Raw genomic sequence first — 22,382 nt, 5'->3', positions numbered from 1 at the left:
GTCCATTGATTGAATATGAAGGTTTTCCATTTGCCGTGGCATTGAGTATTTTTCCTCCCTTCCAATCTCGTGCCCCTCCTCGTCCCCCCCCCCCTATTCTCCTGCCACCCCTCTCCTTAAACCACAGACCGCATACCTCCCCTATCCCTCTTCGCCGCTTGCACCAGAAGTCACTTTCACTGACGCCAACGCGACCAATCAAGCCAAACCGAGCGGGCGCATTTGACTCGGGAGCATTTTCCTCCCTTGATCCATCTTGTTCCTCGCTTCCGAACAAGCTTATGAAGACTCCCTCCTTAACCTGTTCCTTTAAAGGACCTGTTCTCTTTTCCTGCTGGCCATAATTTCAATGTAGAGTCGAATATCGATTTTTTCCATCGTGAGTTCCATCAACCCTTTCATTACTCTTTTTATCTTGATCTGCGTGGGAAACGAAAACGATAGCGGGAAAGCAGGAGTTTTGCGTTGTAATGGAAACGGAAAATGTTTATCTACATACCATTTGTTGTTGAAATTTTATCGAAATTTTTTATACTTGAAATTTTATGAATTTTTTAATTAATATTCTATGGAGCTCTAAAAATGTCACTCAACCGAAAACTGTCGAAAGTGTTTGCTTCAGAATTAGTTTCATGTGATGACTCAGGTTTTGGTAAATGGTATCTTAATTAAAGTTAATTTTAACATAGATATTTCTTTTCTAGTTTCTGCATTTATGTTTGAATTCCGTCACAATCCAATGTAAGCGATGGATAATGATATGGAGCAAAGAAATATTCATCCAGTTTTTCGTCATTATTCTTAGAAACCAATCAAATCAATTTTACCCACTCATTCCCATTTGTCGCGTTCAAACATCAATTTTTTATGTTATTTATTCATTGTATTTTACACCTTTTCACTTTATGTCGGTGTTTTCGCGAATGTTGCCCTAAATTGGTATTGGTGTTGCATGTGAATTATCTACAGACCTATAGATTCATGCCTACTATCTTATCTTAATTATTTCTTTAACTAGAATCATTTCTGAAAAACTTGCTGGTAAATCAAAAATGAGCGGGTTGTAAGCCAAGGGGCGCAAGTGATTTCTTTTTTCTATGCACAGTTAGGTACAGAAATTAGGGGTGAAAAACGAACGAGATCGACTAGGTATTTGGCAGTGCATTTGATTTTCCACTCGATGTCAGCACAGAACTGACAATGAGACTCACTCGTATCCCTTGGCAGCCAATTTTTGTGTATTTCTTCTGACAATTAACTTAACCTAACTCTGTTGATAAAGAAATCACTTGTACCCCTTGGCTTCTCACCCCGCAAATGTAATTTCAAATGTGATGCACTATTGTTTGCTTCCCGCGAATAAGCGAATTATCTTCGCTGGAGAGCTCTCGCATTATTTGTTTTTACTGTATTCCTGTATTCATCATAATCGCAAAGTCTTGGTAGAGTGATTGTACGCGCAAAATACGTAATTTTAATTTATGAGGGAGACGAATAAGTTGCAAGTACATTGTATGATTCAATCATTTCGATAACGCCACAAATGTCCAGTCAACCATTTCTCGTGCCTGTTACCGAATGCGAAAATCATTTTCCGCAAGAGTAGCAATGAATTTTCCATTTTTTCGGAATCGGCGAGCTTCCGGATTTTGGCTCCCTTCAGTGATTTTCGGAATCTTAACATTATTTTTAGACTTTCCAAAACTTTTTCGTCACATTTTTGCGTAATCGCAACCTGGTAAGATGCTTTTGGAGGTCACCCTTAATTTGAGGGTGCAAAATACCAGGGTAAGTTTACCTATAGTCATCAAATTATGCAGCTTCATGTATTTTGGGAATTTATTTTGCAGAATTTAAAAATTAAATTTTATGAACGTACTATATTGGAGGTAGGTATACTTCATAAAACGAGTTTAATTTGATAAATGTACCTGATAGCGATCGAAGTGTCTCTTGGGCATATAGTAGAGAATGTTTTAGCATTTGTTATGTGAACACAAAGAAATGTGAAAATTCAATAGTGGGTGTTTCTCCGAAAATTTTGAAGTATAATGCATGGGTATGCATAGTTGAAATAAAATCAGTTATTCTTATTTCTAAATATATATTCTAGTATAATAGAATAATAATTTCTTAATAATAAGAACCTTAATTCTAGAATAATATTTTTTTTTTGATGGAAAGCAAACATTTGTAAATTAGGGCTTTTACCTGAGGTAAAATAACTGAGAGTAAGGAAGAGTTACTGAGATATCGGAAACGATTATATGTATTTTGAGTAATTTTATTTTTAATATTTACATTTTTTATACAACTAAAAATTGCCAGCGCCTAATTATTTTTAGAAAGTAAGGGCGCTATTATTTCTTTCCCTTCGTGCTACTTTACAAACAAGACTCCCAAAAATGTCATGAATATGTAAGGTATTCCAGGAATCCATACCATTTCTTCACTATGGGTTTATAAGTAAAATACAGCGACAAGTAATTTATACCGCGTGTTGAAATTTTGGATTGAATAGCACCGAGAAATAAATTCTAGTTTATTATTTTCATTGGAAATTTTCGCAAGTTTTTTTGGGAGTAACTATAACTAGTTCGTTTTTATAAATTTGAATTGGTAATCTGTTAAACAAATTGAAACGTAACAATAATATAGCCCAGTATCTTTTTCTCGTAACTTTACATAAGTGTTATCTCATTTTCATGACATTACATTTTTTTTCTATTAAAATAACATTTACATAGCACATTTTCAGCCTTTACAGGAATCACGTCACGATATTTGGAAACAACCGCTTAATATTGTTCAACAGCTTTTTGTATTTGCCGACGTAGTTTTCAACTCTTAACCCGGCATTATCAAGTTCTCGTATTAGCTTGTTATTTATCAAGGATTATGGATTTAAATTAGTTTAATTAATTAGAAGCACTCAACGGTAAATAAAAAGATTCCGAGGAACTTCATAAACTGTGGTTATTCAAACATCGTAACATGCACACTGTTTTGCGGTGCAACTTTCTCAGTGATGAGAATGACCTCACGCATCGCACGAACTGAACCTTAAGAGTACCCAGTCACCCATTTGAGTTTCTCACGTCCCTGGCGTCTTCATCAATGGGCGCGTGACGCCTTGGTGCGTCACGAGAATGACCTCTAGCCCTCTATCACCTCGAGCGGGATGAAGGGCGCTGCATACGAGCGGACATTCCGTTAACTTCCCACGCGTTACTGTGACGGAGCGCCAATTTCAAGATCGCTGGCCGTTTGCCGTGAAGGTCGACTAACCACCAAAAACCTTCCCGACGAGCCTGAATTCTTCCCCTTCGCTCGCTTTTCATCATTTTTCAATATAACCCCAGCGAAATAAGTAAAGTACCGAGAAAAATACACTGGGCTACATTACAGTTGCGTTTAAAATTTGGAAAGTCTCAAATGCCAATTCCAATTTTAAAAACGAATTAGTTTCAGTTACTCCGATAAATACGTGCGAAAATGTACGATGGCACTAATTAAGAAGTATTTCTTGGATGGTGTTATTCAATTTACAATTTCAACGTTCGGCATGAATTAATTATCCCTTTATTTTACTTGTATGGTGAAGGAATCTTTAGTTCATTAGCATATTAAAAATATAATACATACATTATATTTTAAGTCTATGCCCATTATTCCTTCATATTTACGTTGTTTAATTTTAGCCCTACTAAATAAAATATATTATAAATATTCTAGTGAAAGACAAAGCTTATCCCCATCAATTTCAATTTTAAAAATAAATCATCATAAAGAAACGAACGCAGTCATACCATGCGTATGTATCTAACCCCTTTGTATTTTCATATTTGAATTCATACAGAGGGGTATTGGTTCAAATTTTCAAATTACATCAACATAGTAGAGAAAAGAGTAGGAAACATCCTAAAGTTATTATAAATGAGCGTAAATAAGAGTTTTCGGTGAGTAAAATTAGAAATGATAGATGACGATTCTTCACTCTTTCTTTACTCGATGATTTTTGCAGAGTTGAAACACCTACTTATCCACGACGTAATCATAGATGGCACTCAAATTATTCCGCAATTACTTTTAACCTGATGAGGTGGTCGTATCTATGTTCAAACACCATCGCAGTAGAGAATCCATCAGGAGCTTCCTTATTTTTTACAGCATAAACATACGGGCTACAATGTGCCAATGCACTCGTCTTGAGGGCGTTAAACCTTACGGAGATCCAGCCCGACTGGTTTCAGTCATTTGAATCTCTCCGCTGGATTCGTGGGTACCAATTACATATTTTTTTAGTCTTTTAATTGGGAAGAAGGTGATTCGTGGGGAAACCTTTGGCTTTCCGAAAGAAAAGGTGACTGCTCGGGGCAATATACCGGTCGGGAACAGCTGTTTCTCTTCCAATATGTCAAGTTTTTTTTATCACCAGGCTGCAATGTAATTTTTTTCTTTCTTTATCACCACCGTTCTTTTTTACTCGCTCCCGCTAGAATGGCTGTTTTTTAGTAAAATAAAACATTACAATATTGCCACTGCATTTGTTTTCAAACGATGCTTTACGCTGTTATAATAACATTTTCAGCAGCATTTTGATTGTTGTTTCTGTTTTTCTTACTGACGATTTGGTATTTCCTCGGCCACCTTGAAATTTTCAGGGTATATGGAGTAGACCCTTTTCAGCATATACCTATAGCTTAAACCTTAAAATTTTACCTCAAGTAAATATTTTAATCAATAGCGTTTAAAGATATTACAAAAATATTTTAATATTTTTCATAAAGTATTATGGCTTCGTCTTACTGTGAGAAATGTTTCCTGCAATTTTTGCCGCACATTATGGTAGCATCTGCACCTACATATCACCCCGCAAGCCGCCTAAAAAGGCGTGTGGCAGGGGGGTTAGGACACCAGCCGTTCACATATAAAAAGCAAATGATAAAAATGCACGACTAGCATTTATTCAAGTCCTATATTGTCTGGGGAAACACGAATTCTCATATCCATCCGTTCGGCAAAATTTTTCAGTTAATATATCGCTTCTGTCGGACCTGGAAGTACAGTGGGGCAATAATATTATATGATGCTCTCCGTGTCGCTCACAAAGATTCTTAATTCATCAAGCAATCTAGGCCTAGCACACAGCCTCCGAGTCTCCAGCGGTGTCCAGCCTAATTCTCTTACATCTGCATGATACCCCGCAAGCCACTTCTAGGGTGTTTTGCTTAACATCCAGCCGACGATGTCTGTGCGCCCGTAGAAGTTTCTGACGAAGAATGTTTATCCAGCATATTCCGTCCTGGATAACCAGCAAATTCTCAAGATGCCACCCGTAATACAAAACAAGCAATAATTAACGAAGAAAGAAGACCAATTGATAGGCAGGGATGTGTTCTTATGTCAAATTCTCTTAACGAAGCAGCAGACTCTTTGGCGTCTCCCGTTTCGAAAGTTTTGCCTCTTCTTGCGTCGCAGGAGGAGAAAAACAAACAAAAAACACGACGTAAATTTTTGTGATTGGTCGCTTCCCTGTCAGGGGGAAGGGTAAATTTTCTTTGGAGTGGAAGAGGGGAGGATGAATCCCGGTTTCGTGTAATTGCGAGTTACGTATTGGGGCCAGCACCTGCAACACTCTAACCCAGTCCAAAACTGCCCGGGGGCGTACGCCGCGAATGGCGTGCGCTCGCACGCTTTACGATCTTCTCTTCTTTTTTTTTAATGTTTATTCGTCCCTCAAAGCTTGGGTGTCGGCACGAGTATTATAATTAAAAAAAGGAGGTCTAGAGCTCATACTAATGATTTACATAAGTCAGTAACAGCTCTTTCCTATCCTTACTGACTATTACTGACATCTGTAAATGTTAACAAGATAGAAAACTCCGCAGTCACGTGACTTATCCGCACACCTCACCCTTCCGTGACAAACAACTTATTTCGTCTTTTCCATAAAATGTCTCGTGACGGTGAGTCCATTTTGTCATGATCAATTGAAAATTTCACCTACACATACATGACTTGTCATAAGAAAAAATTAAGGAAACTGGATAGCGTTCTGGTCTGCTAAGTGGCCCCGAGAAGCCGAAGGTCCCTACCTCCATTCCCTGTCTAGAATTTTTTCTCATTGCAATTCATGTGTATTTAGGCGAAAATCTCCGAAATATTACTTCACCCTCATGATTATTTTCTGTTCTAATCAGTGAATATAGATACCGCTTCAGCCTAATGAGATTGTGGTTGAAAGATTAAATGTAAGATATTTTACGAATGTTAGCGAATCGGCATTTAAAAAATATTTTTCCCATTTTTTGTGCGGTCTGCTCCATAACATAGCTAAATAATTCATTTTTCAGTGTATTTAGTCACAATTACTAGAATATATTATCCTATATTTTGCCTGGATTATTTCGACAGTGTACAAAATAAAAGAAACGTAGCACGCCAGATCACGTTTTTTATTCTCAAGTCGTCGATTTTACGGTGCAATATAATTTATTTGCTATGAATGATTCAGTGCCGTAAAATAAAATCATAAATCGATGAGAATTGAAGATTAGATTAAGAATATAAATGTTACTCCTACGGTCGTCTTCTCTCCAATTCCATAATGTCGCCAGGTATTTATTTATTTTTATACCACCTAAAACACCACATTTGGCCTTTTACATCGGGTTTCATTAAAAAATTCAACAGTTAATGTGCACGGGCAACCGTTTCGTGGATACGGGCCACCTACCCAGGCGGGACTCGAACCCGCGACCTTTTCTTTGTCAGGAGTTGTTAGGTGTACTTCACCCCACCGCCACCTACGCCGGAGCGCGTATTTTCATTGCTTTGCGCGTATCATTTTCAGATTATTATTTTTCGTTTTTTTATGCATGGTTAAAAAGTAGTTAGTTAGCCTGTATCTCAAAAAAATAGTTTCCATGCTGGAAAAAGTGGTACTAATGAAATATATAATGCTAAGTGTAGGTTCTTATGGGAACTTGCTTTATGTGCTCGTTAAATGATCTCCACCCGGACGGCGAAAATTTCGTTTGGCGTCTGGAAAAATCAGGTTGATTCGCTTATCAGTTGACTTGCTCAGCATTTTTCGACGGTTATGATTTTTTGTAGGCCAAGCAAATTAATCCGCCCCAAAGAGCCCCCTAGGCTATAACCGGTTAGTTAATGAGTACCTAACATCTATGTCACTTGTGTTAATTAATATAACCCTTTTTTGTTTCATATGAATCGAGGGCATATCCTTAATGACTCCCTTCCAACATCCTGTTTCTTCTTGTAATTTTCAGGGTGCACATTATGTGACACAATGTAGTTGTAAGTAAGCGTTGGGATTGACAGCTGAACTGAATCCATTTCCTCGCTATCAGCGTATCTGCATCGGGTAATCTTATTCTTCACATGTATGTTGACTGTCGAGGGTCTTGGGAGGAAACGTAAGTCGAATGATGAGCATAAGCAGCAAAAACTTCGAAGAAAACAAAATCATGTGATACCGCAAATTTAAGAAGCTTTATGGACTTATCGGCTCAAAAATTGGCCTTCCTCGTCAGGTCTCGTTAACTCTAGCGGATTAGGAGAAATTTGTGGTAACCAGTCATACTTTAAAGTAAATATAGGCACAATCGTTCGAAGAGGTTGCAATGCAGTTGCCAAAAGCCGAGGCCAACATTGAAACCCCAACTTCAGTATTGTTATTAGAAATGGAAAAGGCTTGCTAGAGAAATACTTGAATTTTATCAAAATGAAAAAAATCATCGCACTTATAAAATTTAATGGCATTGAAATTTCCAGTCGAAATAAAGAACTCTAAAACAAACGCCATCGCTATGGACATTCAATCAGAGATCCATTAAGGATCACGTGATCTCAAATTTTTCCAATCAATCTTGGTTGCAATCCAATAATCAGTTGCATACCTGATGAATGTCTTCACTCAGAGGCACGGACTGAGGTAATGAGCAGTGAGGTTAAATTAAATCTTCAGGAAAATACTAAGTTCATTTTGCCATATACATCTAAACAAATTTTCACCACGTCAGTCGAATTTAGATTGCTTCTTTCACACCCTGTCCCAGAATCCTCGGGCGTGGCTGAACAGTTTTTTGTCTCTCCATTTGAAAGAATGTTCATTGTTGATGGCGTGCTCTGCGACCGCCAAATTCTCAGGTTGTGCCAGTCTGAGGAGCCGTCGATGCTCCTTCATGCTGCTTTCCTCAGTCCTGCACGTTTCTCCAAATACACTTCCCCGCAATCGCACGGGGCTGTAGGTATACACGCCCGGAACCGTAAGACCTGCGGATTCCTTGTCGAGGAACTGAAACAACAATATGTTTCAATCTAAGGGGTAGTTTGTTTTGGTTGATTGTGTTCCATCTTCTGATCCAGAAGGAGGTATCAAAAACCTATTCAAATTTTCCCCATTGTCATTCTTACATTAAGATATTTTACTCCGGCGAAAATATTTTCAAATTACCTTATCGTGGCGTGACGGTAAGGCTGGGGTACCAATATAATTTTCAAGGCATCTTTAGGAGTGGATGGAGCTTTATACCCATTATGAGACGGTAAACTTCCTAACTTTGGCCAAATCTCTGCTTAACTTTTTTTGCGATATGCTTCCTCAAAGGTTGTGACTCCAAAAAGAAAAATTTCGCATAATAGCACCGATGATTGGTCTTTTATCTTCGTAGGGAAGCAATATGCAGTAACTTATAGGAATGAATATTATAGGCCACAATATGAGATGTGGAGTTGCATGTTTCAAATGTTGTCTCTTATAATGTGGTCACATTAACTGAACGGACGGACAAAGTAGAAAAATTATCATTTTAAAGGTACTAAAACATGTTTCAAGTTTTTATCATTGGTATGATTATAGTTTTTTTTTCATTTTTTGAATAACAAAGTGGAAAATTTCGTGAATAACTAAGTAAAATACGCGTTCGTGTATTCGACTTTTTTTATTTGCATTCATGAATACAGTACTACGAATTGTTTTCAAACCAATATTAATATCTCACATTATTTTATTATTTTACAGGCCGCAGACACGTTTCAGCCGTTCAGATAAATCAAGTTCACCACAATCAGCCAGTTTACAATACAATGAATATTGTTTACATCTGCATAATAAGATTTAATCACAGCTTTTATTTTTTTATTTTAATACTTTCAGCCCCGTTTGTCGGGCCTTCACCAGCCGTCGTAACTTTTTATGTTATCTGATAATACGCGCCGATTTTCATTTCTCCAAAATTTCTGTAGCTTAATAATGTCGATTTCTCGTACTTCGCGATGCCTCGGGTTACCGAGTTTTCCTTCTCCTGTAAGACGTCACCCCCTATCATTGTGCCGTTTCCTGATTGGTCAGAACACTATCTATCACAGCGTTCGTGTCGACCTTTCCTCATGTACCCTCATAGCGAGACGCAAACCGATCCATCCTTTTCTGGGTATCACTTTCTCCTTCAACCAACTCCATTGCGGCTGGTGACCATTTTTTTCCTTCAATCCCATACTCCTCCACGCCATCATTAACTTTCATTTATTCCGACTTCTATATAACCACTAGGGAATTTTTTTAGTTTCTCGCTCCAGATACGTTTGAACCGGTGTTTTCTGTCGGCATTGACCATAACATAAAAGAGTTATGCGCCCAATAATTTGGTCGCCAAGAAATCACGGAGGGAAACTGTAATTCTAGTCTTGCAGCTTCCATCAAGGCAGCAAAAGTAGTTTTCAAGTAATCTTAAAGATCGATGTAAATAACTATCCCCTTACTAGTTACTCCCAAACGTCTTTGATGTTTCCCTATTTGGTAAACTGCTCTTGTTATTACCGGCAAGAAACTCTTGAAATCAATAGGTCTTTCCTATGTTTTATTATTTTTTATCAAATTTTATTTATCTTTGAAATGGAACTGTATTGAGTTATGCTTTGAAAACGAATTTTTAAACTTACTTTGAAATATTCGTCGAGTGTAAAATCTCATAGCTGTTTTCATGAATGTAATTCAGCAATCCGAATTCAGTCTTGGCAAATTTTACTTCTTGAAATTGGTTTTAAGGGCTAGTGCTTAGTAAGAATTTTAGCTTGCACTTACACTTCATGTGCAGTTCCATAACATGTACACGAAAAAAATGTGCATTTAAAGATATAAATTACGAATTTGACAATAGTTACTGTTTCATCATTGCAGAAAAATGAGGACTATTTAAATGGAGGCGGAAAGTAGCGTCGAAAGTTTCGTACCTTTTATTGTCGTTATTTAAAATTTTTCTCGCATTTGATTCTCGATAAATGGATGATTTCTCCATAATATTGTAACTAAAAGGCCAATGTTATGTGGGTTTTTTTAATCATAGCGAGCAGTGAATTAAATTAATTAGAATTTAGAATTTAACCAACCAATGGAAGGGAGAAATTTAGATTAAATCTCTTAGGGAAATTTAAAATAGAATACTTTTTGCCTGTGTTCAGAATATTTTGAGAGAGCCTAATTATTATGGTAGAAATGATCACAAAGATAACATTAGGGAAATAGACTGCAGAACCGATAGATATCAGAGGTAGTTAATGTATATAATGTGTTACTATAAAACCTTTACCCTTGAGGTATTCGGCACGTAGCGGAAAGTAGCATCGAAAGTTTCATATCTTTCATCGTCATTAACCCTTTCTCATGAGTTTATGACGTCACTAGCTCATGCCAAGCGTTTCACGATACTAGGTACTCGTCGGTCTAGTGCTCGGACTTCATGTGGCTAAATGTTGTTTGCATTCTTGCTAACTATTCCTTGCCTCAATGAATTGTTGTTCCTACTCTAGTGCATGAACTTAAACTCTAATGACTAACTAACTCATGAAAAGTAGGCGGCTGCTTCTGCGTTTTTGCTGTAAAATTTATGAGGAATTTACGGATTGTAGAAGATTTCTTTTTTCGTTATAAATTAATACTTACCTTTTATGTATCGAATTCTGTTATTGAGTTTCTATTCATGGTCTGAATAAACGTCGTCATTGTAAACGTAAATGAAATGAAAAACTTTGTTGTATTCCACCAATTTATTTTAAGGTACGACTAGTTTCGACGCAGCGGCGTAACCCTCGGGTACTTAGGACAAAAAGTATTCTATTTGAAATTTCCGCAAAAAAATTTAATCTAAATTTTCCCATAGATAGGTAAGACTTTCCCATTCTAAATTCCTAATTGATTCAGTTAAACTTCTCGCGGTGCTTAAAAAAACCGCTTAACCTCGGTCTTTTTAGTTTCTTACATATTGCAATATTAAAATCACTTAATGCTGCAAAAATTATCCATTTCTACTTTTTGGCTTACGACAAAGTTTTTTATTTCATTGACATTAAAATGACCCTCCACAACGGTGAGCCTGAGACGATAGGGATAGAACATTATTGTAAAGGCCGTTTTACACGGGGCACGGAATTGCGCAGGTTAGAGCTGCATTAATTTCTAAAATGGCGTGGAATTGCGCGAATGCATGAACGAAATTAGAACAGGGGCTATCTTTCCGTCTCGCATCCACGCATTCTCGCATGTGTTCTAGCAACTCACCGCTTTACACGACGCAATTTTGATTGCGCCTTCGCAAGTACGTCAGATTGCGCAATTCCGTGTACCGTGTAAAACGGCCTTAAAACACTTCAAATTGGCATTTTTCATTCCTCTATAGGGTAACCAGCTATGCCAAATTTGGAAGGAATCGAATGTGTTGATTGGTGTGTGGAACTCACTGTGAATGATCTATGTGCAGGAATACTAATTCCTTATTCTCACCTTCTCTTCCTGCAGGTCCCATGGGCCCCCCTCGTCCACTCCACCGACGCTGGGCCCCCCGACGCGACCCTTCCAGCTCTGGCCAGACGAGGCCGACCTCTCCGAAGTGGCCTCCCACGAGCGCTGGGTCGTCGTCGCGCAAGATGGTCCAACCAGGGCCCCGCGGTCTGCATTGGCCGCCTGCGCCGTCGCCGCTGCTGCCAAGGCCCGCGGCTGGAGGCCCATCATCATCGGAGAGGCCCTCAAGTGCTGCAGGTAAGCCGAAGGAGAGCCCCACCTTTATGAGGGTATTTAGAGCATTTTGTATTACCCTCAGCATTCAATGATCAACCCAATTCGGCGTCACTTTTACTAGATTTGAAGTCTAAACTTTACTAGCAGGGTTTGGCTAGACCATATGGTTAATTATGTACGACTTGAATGCAGTAATTAATCTTGTCGCCTTTAATTTAAAATAATCATGTCTACATCTGCATTAGGCCTACTAATGGATTTGGATTTCACGGTCACCTAGGATTTTAATGTTTTCTATTCGATCGTGTCGAGAAGTGTGCCTACCCAACAGGATGTCCAACAGCAGAAGTTTTATGACGTGATGTAACAAACAGTAATGATAAAAAGACATGAAGGACGCGTCGGACCCAACCGAAAGTAACTCTACAGGGTTTGGGAGTATGAGATGCATCAATGTACTAACTTAGGTTACAATCCGTAGGTAGGCAAACGGGGAGGAAGCAGGAACATCTCAGTGTTTATTGATGGGACAGAGGTTGAGGATGTTCTTTGCATCGTCTTCGGGTTCTCACCGCGTCTGTTGGCTTTTGTTGATAACGGTTTCGTTGACATTGCAGTCAGCTTCTTCAAGTCGAAGGTGATGAAACACAGACTCACGTTATTTGACGAGCCACAGACGCGTAAAAAGCTGTCTTGGTTAACCATGTTCTCCCCAACCTGCCAGTTAACTCATAACAACATCTCCGATAATATGGTATAATATTTGTAGCGCATTTTTCTGTGCTGTATGAGTAGTATGATGCTTGTTTTAGCAGAAACTGAAAGGCTAACAATCACAACCTTGATCGGAAAACATTTTTTATGACGATTCCATACAAATATTTATAATAGATTAAGTAAAATTATATTTGTTATTGTATTGTCTCTTTTCCATTTTTTATGAATTTTATTTCATTATTTTTTGTTTCAAGTAGCCAATTACATATTTTTTTTTCTCTCTTTTTTGTACATGATATTTCAAACAATAAACTTATGCAACAACTGACTACTTAAAATTTAGAAGAAGAAAAGACATAGGAAAGACTCATAGAAGCTTTACTTGATGAGGTAGTACATGTTGTTGTACGTATAAATTGTTGGATTTTGGAAATCTTCCGTGTTTTCATCCAGGTACTGATCTCTTATTGGTCGTAGTTTTTTCCATATCTTATTGCTGGTCTCTCATGGGTCGTTTGTTGGAGAACTCTTTTCTGTGTATTGTGAAGATGGTAGCCTTGATCTCTGTTGAAGTTTGCCGGCGTTTTCACTATCCCAGGAGCTTATTTGATCAGGCGAGGATATTACTAGTTGCTCGGATATGGCCGGCAGTTGGCGCTGCTTGCTCTTCGTATAGCCCCTCGATGATGCATGATGCAGTGGCGGATACAGATGGGGGGCGCCCCCTCGCGGACCCGCCCGTATTGCCAAACATTGCAGAACCACGACTATAACTTTTTTATATCATAAGATGGCATTGTCTTTTATGTGCCCCGTAAAGGGAAATAACACGAACACCGCATTTAACAGTCGATTCAAATATCTCTAAGACCAAGGAAAGTAGCCTCCCGTATATAAGTCCACGACTTAAAAACGGGAGGGGTGGAGTAGGGTCTGCGGGGGCTTTACCCCAAATCCAGTGCCTTTTATACCTGTGCAATAAATTCAACTGAAAATTTCTTAACTCTGCATATGACTTGATTATTTTTTATTAAGATAAAAGGAAAGTTAACAGATATCTTTTACGCCCCCCCCCCTCGAGTTTTTTTGTACCCGCTACTGGCATGATGTAGGTTTAGGATGTATTCTTAGACAGAGAATAAAATCTGTTCAGATGAGACGTCTGTCTAGGATTGTCGGTGATTATTCTTGCAAAACCGGTAGATCACCCTCGATAATGTTATGCAAGTTCGACGGCCATGGAGGCAGCGACCTTACCTCCGCGCGATTGGTCCATACCACCCGTCATCTTCCCTCTTTTGATGCTCCGTGCCCTCTTCCATTTCCTGAATCACCGGTTTCCAGGCTTCCTCCTGTCTGCCTCCCAACGCGACCGAGGTCCCAACTCATTCCATCGTTACCTGATCGCGACATCCGCTTAAGAGGTTGAGCAATCCTTCTCTCGAAAAATTAAATCTCTCGGACCTGGATGAGGCTTTTTCCGCATTCGTTAAATTTACCGGTTGGAATAGGGTAGTTTCCTTCATCAAAGAAAACGAAAGTCATTGATTGCGATTCGTTGCCCACCATTAGTGTATTCATAATTTACAAATTATTTGATTTTAGAAATCCCAGTTTAAACGAATGGCAATGGTCAATTAACCTCATTTGAAAAAGGCCAGATTGGCGCCCATTAGATGCCACTCCACGTGACGTCACAGGGACCTAGATGCTATACGGGTAGTCAGGAGTTTTACATCGTCTGAGATTATCAATGCATGCATGTGGTTCAGAGCTCAGGGAAACGTCTCTTAATAATCACCTATTAAAACTGCCCAAGGTCGGAAAGTTTTCTTCGTTTGATAAGGTATTAATAATCCTTATTTAAGCCAAGCGTTACCTGCTAGCAGGGTACTCTGCTACCTGCTAGCAACTTGCATCGTATCAGCGCTCAAAGCCTCGCTCCAAGGTCACCTCACACGGTGACAGCGGGAACTAGAATGACGTCACACGGGCTTTTCCCAGCATTCATACTTAGCCGTCGCGTTTTCGCGCGCTAGAAAATTTTCACTTTTCATTTAATCGCGAAAAATAGATATCGTCATTTAAAAATCTAAAAGCGTAAAATACGTACTCCAGGAGTAATAATCTTTCGATTTAGGCAATAAAAAAATAATAGGAAACCACCCTATTGTCTTGTTAGCATTAGCCACGCTGGGATTAGCGATTATTAAAGCAGTAATGATTATGATCCATCGTTTTAGTTAAGAGCTTAAAACCAATAGAAAGGCTTGAAATACGTGCAGCCGCGATTAGACTCTTACTAGTAGATCAAGTAATAAAAAAAGCTATGCAATGTAAAGTTTAGGTGGAAGTATGTAATATGAAGATGGAGAAACATACTTATAAGGATCGTGTTCGGTAAAAACCTACCTCAAAGAAACCGACCTAGTAACTTTTAATTTAAAAGGTACTGTTTCATGCCTCGCGATGTGATCGTTTTCTTGTTTAAAACGTGTCGTCTTAAAATTTAAGTAATCGGATGGCAGTCTTTTCCATGGACAAAAATTGTACGTTAAGATGAACTGTAGCATGCATTAGCGCGTAAAATACTTCATTTATGCTCACGTGAAAACTGAGTACACTTGAGACTGTCACGCAAATTTGTCTTCTATTGCATATTCAGAAAATAAATTGACCATACAGCGTTTGGGAACTATTTTTGGTTTTGGTATTATTGATGCATGTTTTATTTCGTTTGACAGCATCCAAAAAAATCTGGTCTCAATCATAAAGTTAAACTGGTCTCAATCATAATGATATATATCAATCATTTTATACTATTCATGACCAACCTTTTAATGGATCGAGTTCTCTCTGAACTCGGTAAAATAAATTCTGAAAATTATGTCTTCGTCTTGTCAAAAAGTAAATATATCAATACGATAAATGAGTGTATATGAAACAAAATTGTAGAGCGAACAGTAATTCCTTGGGTCATTTACATTGAATACCAATTATTTTTGACGCTTGAAAATTAATTTTATGGGAATATAGTTTTATTGTCTTTTATATGTGCGTCAATGGCATAAATCCCCCAACAGTTTACGAAATGTTGTGGAATTGTGAGACCTTGCGATGAAAATGACCACCCTATACGCATTTATGGAAATTATCTAAAGCGGATGTATATTTTCATCTTCTCTAAAATATCATCGGCAGTAATCTCGGTAAAATGCCTATTCTAGGTCTTTTCTGTATTAATAACTGTATTTCGATACTTTTTGAACATGGTTGGATGAAAAAGTTGATTCTATTTTGGATTTACCGCGTGTAGCGATTGCTTTTCTCCCGTACCTAAGATGAGTGCTACAAAGGCGGATAAAGAAGGCAAAAGCGTGTGTTTACGGAAATTCACTTCATCCCCGATTCTAAAAAAGGCCTCATTAAACTTCGTTACCCATTTTTTAAAATTTCAATACGTCTTTTAAATTATCTGATAACCCAGCAATGCTGTTTTTTATTCTGAAAACGAATTAAAAATATACCTGCCTTCAGACCGTTCTGTACGAGGCATGTAATTGCATCACCTGATGATGCCCGAACGAAATTAGATTTCAAATTGCATCGTGCCAAGGCGAGAATCGAATGAGCTGATGTGCTAATTCACGAATGCAAGGTGGCAAAGCAACCCTTGCTCTTACTTTACAGGTGACTGCACGCCCGAATGTAAAAAACGTGCACATTTAAGACGTGTCATTTCGTGCCCTGCGTGAAATGACTATTAGACTTTTGGATATCTCACTCGCTGAAAATGATTCACGAAGTAATTGTTGCAATGTATCAAATGAATGGCTATTTTTTTTACTCTCATTAAGTTAGCATACTGATCACGAAACCCTTGATTGTTTATCTGCAAGACGTGTCTTTTCTGGGATGTATGCTGTTGAGGTTGGCAATATTGCATTTTAGCACCAAACTCTTTTGTGGTTTCATCGAATCGATTAGGCCAATATTTTTTACTCTATGGAAGTCAATTTACACGACTGTCCTTTTAATCTTAGAGGGACAATGCATTTAATTCGACAATCAAAGTTCACTTTGAAAATGCCTTGTTTTGCAACCAGCTAAGTACTCTCTCATTCAGAACTCTTAAATACCGTGCATAATTCTCTGTACTTAATAATTTACTCATGACGTTGATTCCGAATAATTTGATGTTTCCATTTTTTGCCTGTTTATTTGAAAGGGAGTTATATAATAACATATCATCGTAAAAATAAATAACCTTTTCTCTCTCCCTACGCATTAATTTCCTCTCCTATATTTCAGTTTTCCTCTCATTTCCTTACGTAATTCTAGGTACGGCTTTGTTACCTTCGGCTTCGACCTTCAGTGCTGTGGCGGAATTCTTTGTAATAAGACTTAGCACATTCCAATTTTCTTTCCATTTCCATTGTCTACTGGTGTTGGTGACATAAGTAATGGATCCGTAATTTTGATATTTGAAGAATGCAACGGACAGCTTGAGTTATTTGCGCCATAAGGGATGGGAATTGCGGGAAGGATTGAGAGAAAACTGACGTATATTGTTTCTGTCAAGACATTTCTTGTCGTACCTGCCACAAAAAATATGTTTTTTTCCGAGATAGACAACATACATCAAGGTTAAAAAGCAAACTTGTGGTACAATGAACATGATATTAAGTCATTATATTTTTAAGTTAGTAATTTGTCCAGCGCATTTAAGCTGAACGTAGCGCCATTTTCATGCAACTAACACGATTTTTGCCATGATTTGCTAATGGGTCAGAAAGTAGTCCCATGACGACCCTAAATTGTTTGTTGTGTATATTTTTATCCGGTTTCTATGGTACGGCGAACAATTTATTAGTTTTTCGTCAAAACAACAAATGAATTCTAATGTTAAGTAAAATCTGATGCTTTCCCGGCGAATATATTGTAAAAGGCTATTCGGGCTTTTTTAATTCTAATGTTAATCAGCATTTTTCTTATGCTTATTACGTCATTAGAACATGTGTTAAAAGATTATCACTACTAATTTCCAGAAATTATTGCGATATAATGGATTAATTTTGTTCCTCAGACATATCTTCATTATGAAAGTCGCCGAGAGAACCACAGCTTAACGTCTAATCCGTCGGACGGAGTGTTGTACCTAAAGTATCCCCCATACTGCACTCAATCTGGGGTCGACTTTCTCAGAAAATTTCCGCCGCAAACAAAATTTGAACTCGTTCTCACTGGGTGTGAAGCACTCTCTTTAGTCACTGCAGCAACCTCATCCTCACCAAGGACTTCAATATCAACTGAAAGTTTATAGTTAAATTTTCCAAAACTATTGTATTCGGATGTTTTACCGAGGGAGCAGAATTTTTTTTCACTCATTATATTGTTTGCAGGGGAAATTGGGCTCATTATTTTTAAACTATTTCCACATGCACCGAAAACAGCTCGTAATTAACGGTACATCGAGGATTCCAGCAATTAACAACTGTACAAGCACGAACACCCATTCCCTTACCTAGGCGGGACTCGAACCTCTGATCTTTAGATTAGCAGGTGAGGAAAGTGTGTTTATAATTGTGCTTATTTTTTCATTAATAGCGGCGCTTGCGATGAAGCATCATGGTGCCTGCATACAAGAGCAGGGGCGCAGCTAGGAATTAAGGTTGGGGGGGTGGGGGTGTTTAGGTTCAACTAATACCGGAGTGTGTGGGGGTGTGGAATACCCACCAGGATAAGCGGTAGGTGCGAGATTAATAAATTGCGGAATTTTAAGATACACGGTTCAAAATGGTGAGTTTTACGGATTTCTGAGGTATATTTTATGAATTATTACACTATTATATTAGTAATATCAATCCAATTAAGTAAAATGGATTAAATTTAAAAATTTCTCTGAGCTCTGGGGGGGAGGGGTTTAACCCCCAAAACCCCCCACTCGCTGCGCCACTGTATAAGAGGTAATATAAATCATAATTCAAGAAATACGAGGCATTACTATGGGGAAGTTAGGACTGATAAGGTGTGCTAGGAACTCATGGAATCAAAGAACTGTCATGAGTTAGGGCTGCAGTGTACTTATCTCGATTTTGATCTACTATTTGAAAGTAAAAACAATAAACGTATGTGTTATTTGTTGGAATTTTTCAGTCATTGTAATAGATGGACACTTTTTTTAATTTCCATACTTGAATGAAAATTACACCAGCGTAGGTTTCGACGGACAAAGTTATTTACTATTTACACATTCACTCATACTATACATCCATGTTTTTTAGCTTGTGATACAAAACAGGCCTATTTTTCGTGAATTTCACTCAACTTCCCTGCTAAGTCACAAAGTCCTGTTTACGTGTCCCTGTAGAAATATGTAAATGTACATGTACAGATCACAACACAATTAATTAAACGAAACTGAATCTTTCAAAAAATGATATCTCAAACAATGTTTAGCCTTGGCTATTTAGGGAAATTTTATTCAAAATCGATCGTATTCATTTTGACACTAAAGTATGTCAACAACGAACGAGGCCAAATTTAGGCCACCAACCTGCTAGCCGTCAATTTATGTTTATTAATGGTATTAATGTATGTGTGTCAAGTTGGAATGTTTTCAACTTTTGGTACCCAAAGAGCGCCGATTTATTCGCTACAATTTACGATCAACTTTTCTGTTCCTCAAGAATTCCCAATACTTAGACAAAGAAGATCACTACACAATTAGGGTGAATAATTTTGAGTACAGTTCAGCTCCATTTCGGTCTGGAGGATTCCAAAAAGAGAAATTTTGCAATATTATCGTTTATATTAGAATGGAATAAAGTATTTCAAGGTATAACCTATTTTATCTCAATATTCAATACACCTTTGAAAACCCTCTCAAGTTGTAAGATTGTTGAATGGCTAATGAAAACAATCGTAATTTTTAGAAGTAAATGGTTAGAAAAACAGATAAATGGATTAATTTGTTTTTTTTTTAATTCTCCTCTGCCATCGCAAATAGGGTGGTTTCCTATTATTTTTTTATTGCTTTAATCGAAAGATTATTACTCCTGGAGTACGTATTTCACGCTTTTAGATTTTTAAATGACAACATCTATTTTTCGCGATTAAATGAAAAGTGAAAATTTTCAAGCGCGCGAAAACGCGACGCTTAAGTATGAATGCCGGGAAATATCTCTGTACGTCGTATTTCTGGTTCCCCCTCCCGCCCGGTGAGGTGACCTTGAGGCGAGGCTTAGCGCTGATACGTCGCAGGATGCTAGCGGATAGCTGAGTACTTTGCTGGATGGTAGCGCTTGGCTTAAAAAAGGTTTATTAATACCTTATCAAACGAAGAAAACTTTCCGAACTTAGCCAGTTTTAATAGGTGATTATTAAGACATGTTTCCCTGAGCTCTGTGCCTCATGCATGCATTGGTAACCTCAGGTTAGTGGTACTTTTCTGGGGCCAAGAAATGGTCAGGTCTACCGGACGGAAGGGCGACCCTTTTTCGAACCCTTTCTCGGGCTCTCAGAGATAATCCGGGTCCTCCCGAGACGGGCGTCACAGTATGAGGTAACCGCTGCCGATATGACCTTTCGTAGTACATTTTTTACTTTACTAATGCCAGTACTTGGAGGTAAACAATTACAACTATCATACTCATTGCCGTTGAGCGATGAAATGCGTCTTTTGATCGAGGTTCTACGATGAGAAATAAGGATTTTACGAAAAGTGATCAAATTGACGCCCATTGCCTCCGCTGAATTGGCAACGCCGAAATTTTGTGAGTGGAGGGGGAACGCGAAAAGCTCCTTTTTCTCCCCCCACCCCAATTTTTAGCTTGTCCACGTGTTTCAGGTGACGAGGTTCCTCAAAGGTGTTTGGCAGGGTGTGAGCTGTCGCTGACCTTCACTACTTCATTTAATCTTCTGTATCTACATAACTCCATGCGAGCCAAGGGTGTCTGGCAGGGGGTGACCAATCACCAAGATCACCACAAGCGCATGGAAAAATAAAAGCCTGTAATCGCCATCTACATAATACCCTGAGAGCCACCGCTAGGGTGTTTGGCAGGGGGTGACAAATCACCAACATGCAGCATGCAACAGGACCGCCACATGCACACCGCACGGTCATAGAAATATTAGTGTTTGGCAGTGTGTGAGTTTTCACCGACCTGCACTACTTTATTTATTCTTCTACATCTGCATAACTCCATGCGAGCAGCCTCTCGGGTCATTGGCAGGGGGTGACCAACCACCAGCATGCAGCACGTAAAAGAATCCCCACTAGCGCGCTCCCCAATGGATCAATGGATAAATGAAAGCATATAATCTACATCATTTTTATACGTGCACATTCATTCGTAGTTAAAGTAGATTTATATCATTGACGCTATTATCGCGGCTCTTCTATGGCCAAGGGAGACAACAGAATGATGCCAATATCTACCGCTACATATTACTCTGCAGGCCTCCTACAGAGGTGTTTGGCAGGGGATGATCAATCACCAGCATCCAGTAATCAAGAGGCTACCTTCTGGCTACCTTCGTCGGAAAATAAACTGCCCTTGGATTAACATATCAGGTTATTCTAGTTGCCAGTCAACGGTCAGACAAAGATTCCTTTCGAGTTGTTCTAAGAGGTTAGTTACACTAAGGACCTGGCAGCTCTTCTCTCTACGCGTTCTAACTTCTATGCTTAAAGCCTATTTCATGAGGATGACAACATTGGTAGTTATTGATCACCCCCTGCCAAACAGCCAGGTGGTGGCTCGCAGGGTATCAAATACATGAAGATGTATTCCGAATGGGGTCTGGGGGATAAGTAGCTAATTTCTCTCACTTAGTCGTCACACTCTCCTAGTATCCCTTTAAAAAACCTAAGTTACGATTATCTTGACCTGTCATTTCCCGAATATGTTTCCTCCACCATAGATCATTATTGAGTCTAACTCCTTAATCTTTTGGAGTCTACAGTCTCAAATTTTGTACCTTGAATGAAATATCTTCGTTGCGGGTAGGTTATGTTCAAGAATTCACCACTGCGCAATTTTTCAAATTTAACTTTAACTAGCACGCATCGTAACATGCTTGGACTGCTGTCAGTTTGTTCGTTAATTCACCCCTATCTTCAGTGCAACGGATTTCCGTGACTTTTACTCGACAGATTGATTTTATACTTTGCTATTATATGAAAAACTAAATTAAAATTCATAAAAAGTAAACTGTTGCCATCTATTCTCCCGCGAAAAAATGAAATTGGCGGAAACTTCCCGTTTTTTTCCGGACAGACCTTTAATATTACTGATGAAATATATTTTATGCAAACCGTTATTTATGGCATTTTTGATGTGGGGTTATACTTATTACGTTACGAAAAAAAACAGTACTTGTTCGTTCTATATAATAGAAAGTTTGATCATGCTTTTACAAGTACGTGTTTGGGTAACAAATTCATATGTTTTCCTTGAATAAATCTGACGTTATTTGAAAACTGCCGTCTAACTGCCACCACACGCTCCAAAAAACGTCACCTATACTTACAAATTATACTACCATGTGCCGTTAGAAATAATAATAGAATTAACAACCATGCGTTAAGTTTTACATAGGTTAGTAAGCTGCACTACAA

At 38.4% G+C, this 22,382-nt stretch overlaps 1 protein-coding gene across 1 annotated transcript in view; it reads left to right on the top strand.

Annotated features, from left to right (window-relative positions):
* The window catches only part of LOC124167787, a 151,414-nt gene that overhangs the window by 106,948 nt on the left and 22,084 nt on the right, over positions 1 to 22,382 (top strand). The window contains exon 2 of the mRNA XM_046545807.1: positions 11,822 to 12,061. Coding sequence (XP_046401763.1) covers positions 11,822 to 12,061 — 240 coding nt within the window. The remainder of the gene's footprint in view (positions 1 to 11,821; positions 12,062 to 22,382) is intronic.

Source organism: Ischnura elegans, chromosome 11 (assembly GCF_921293095.1).
Source record: "Ischnura elegans chromosome 11, ioIscEleg1.1, whole genome shotgun sequence".
NCBI lineage: Eukaryota > Metazoa > Arthropoda > Insecta > Odonata > Coenagrionidae > Ischnura > Ischnura elegans.
Note: the sequence above shows the minus strand (reverse complement) of the source record. Positions and strands in the feature narration are given on the sequence as shown.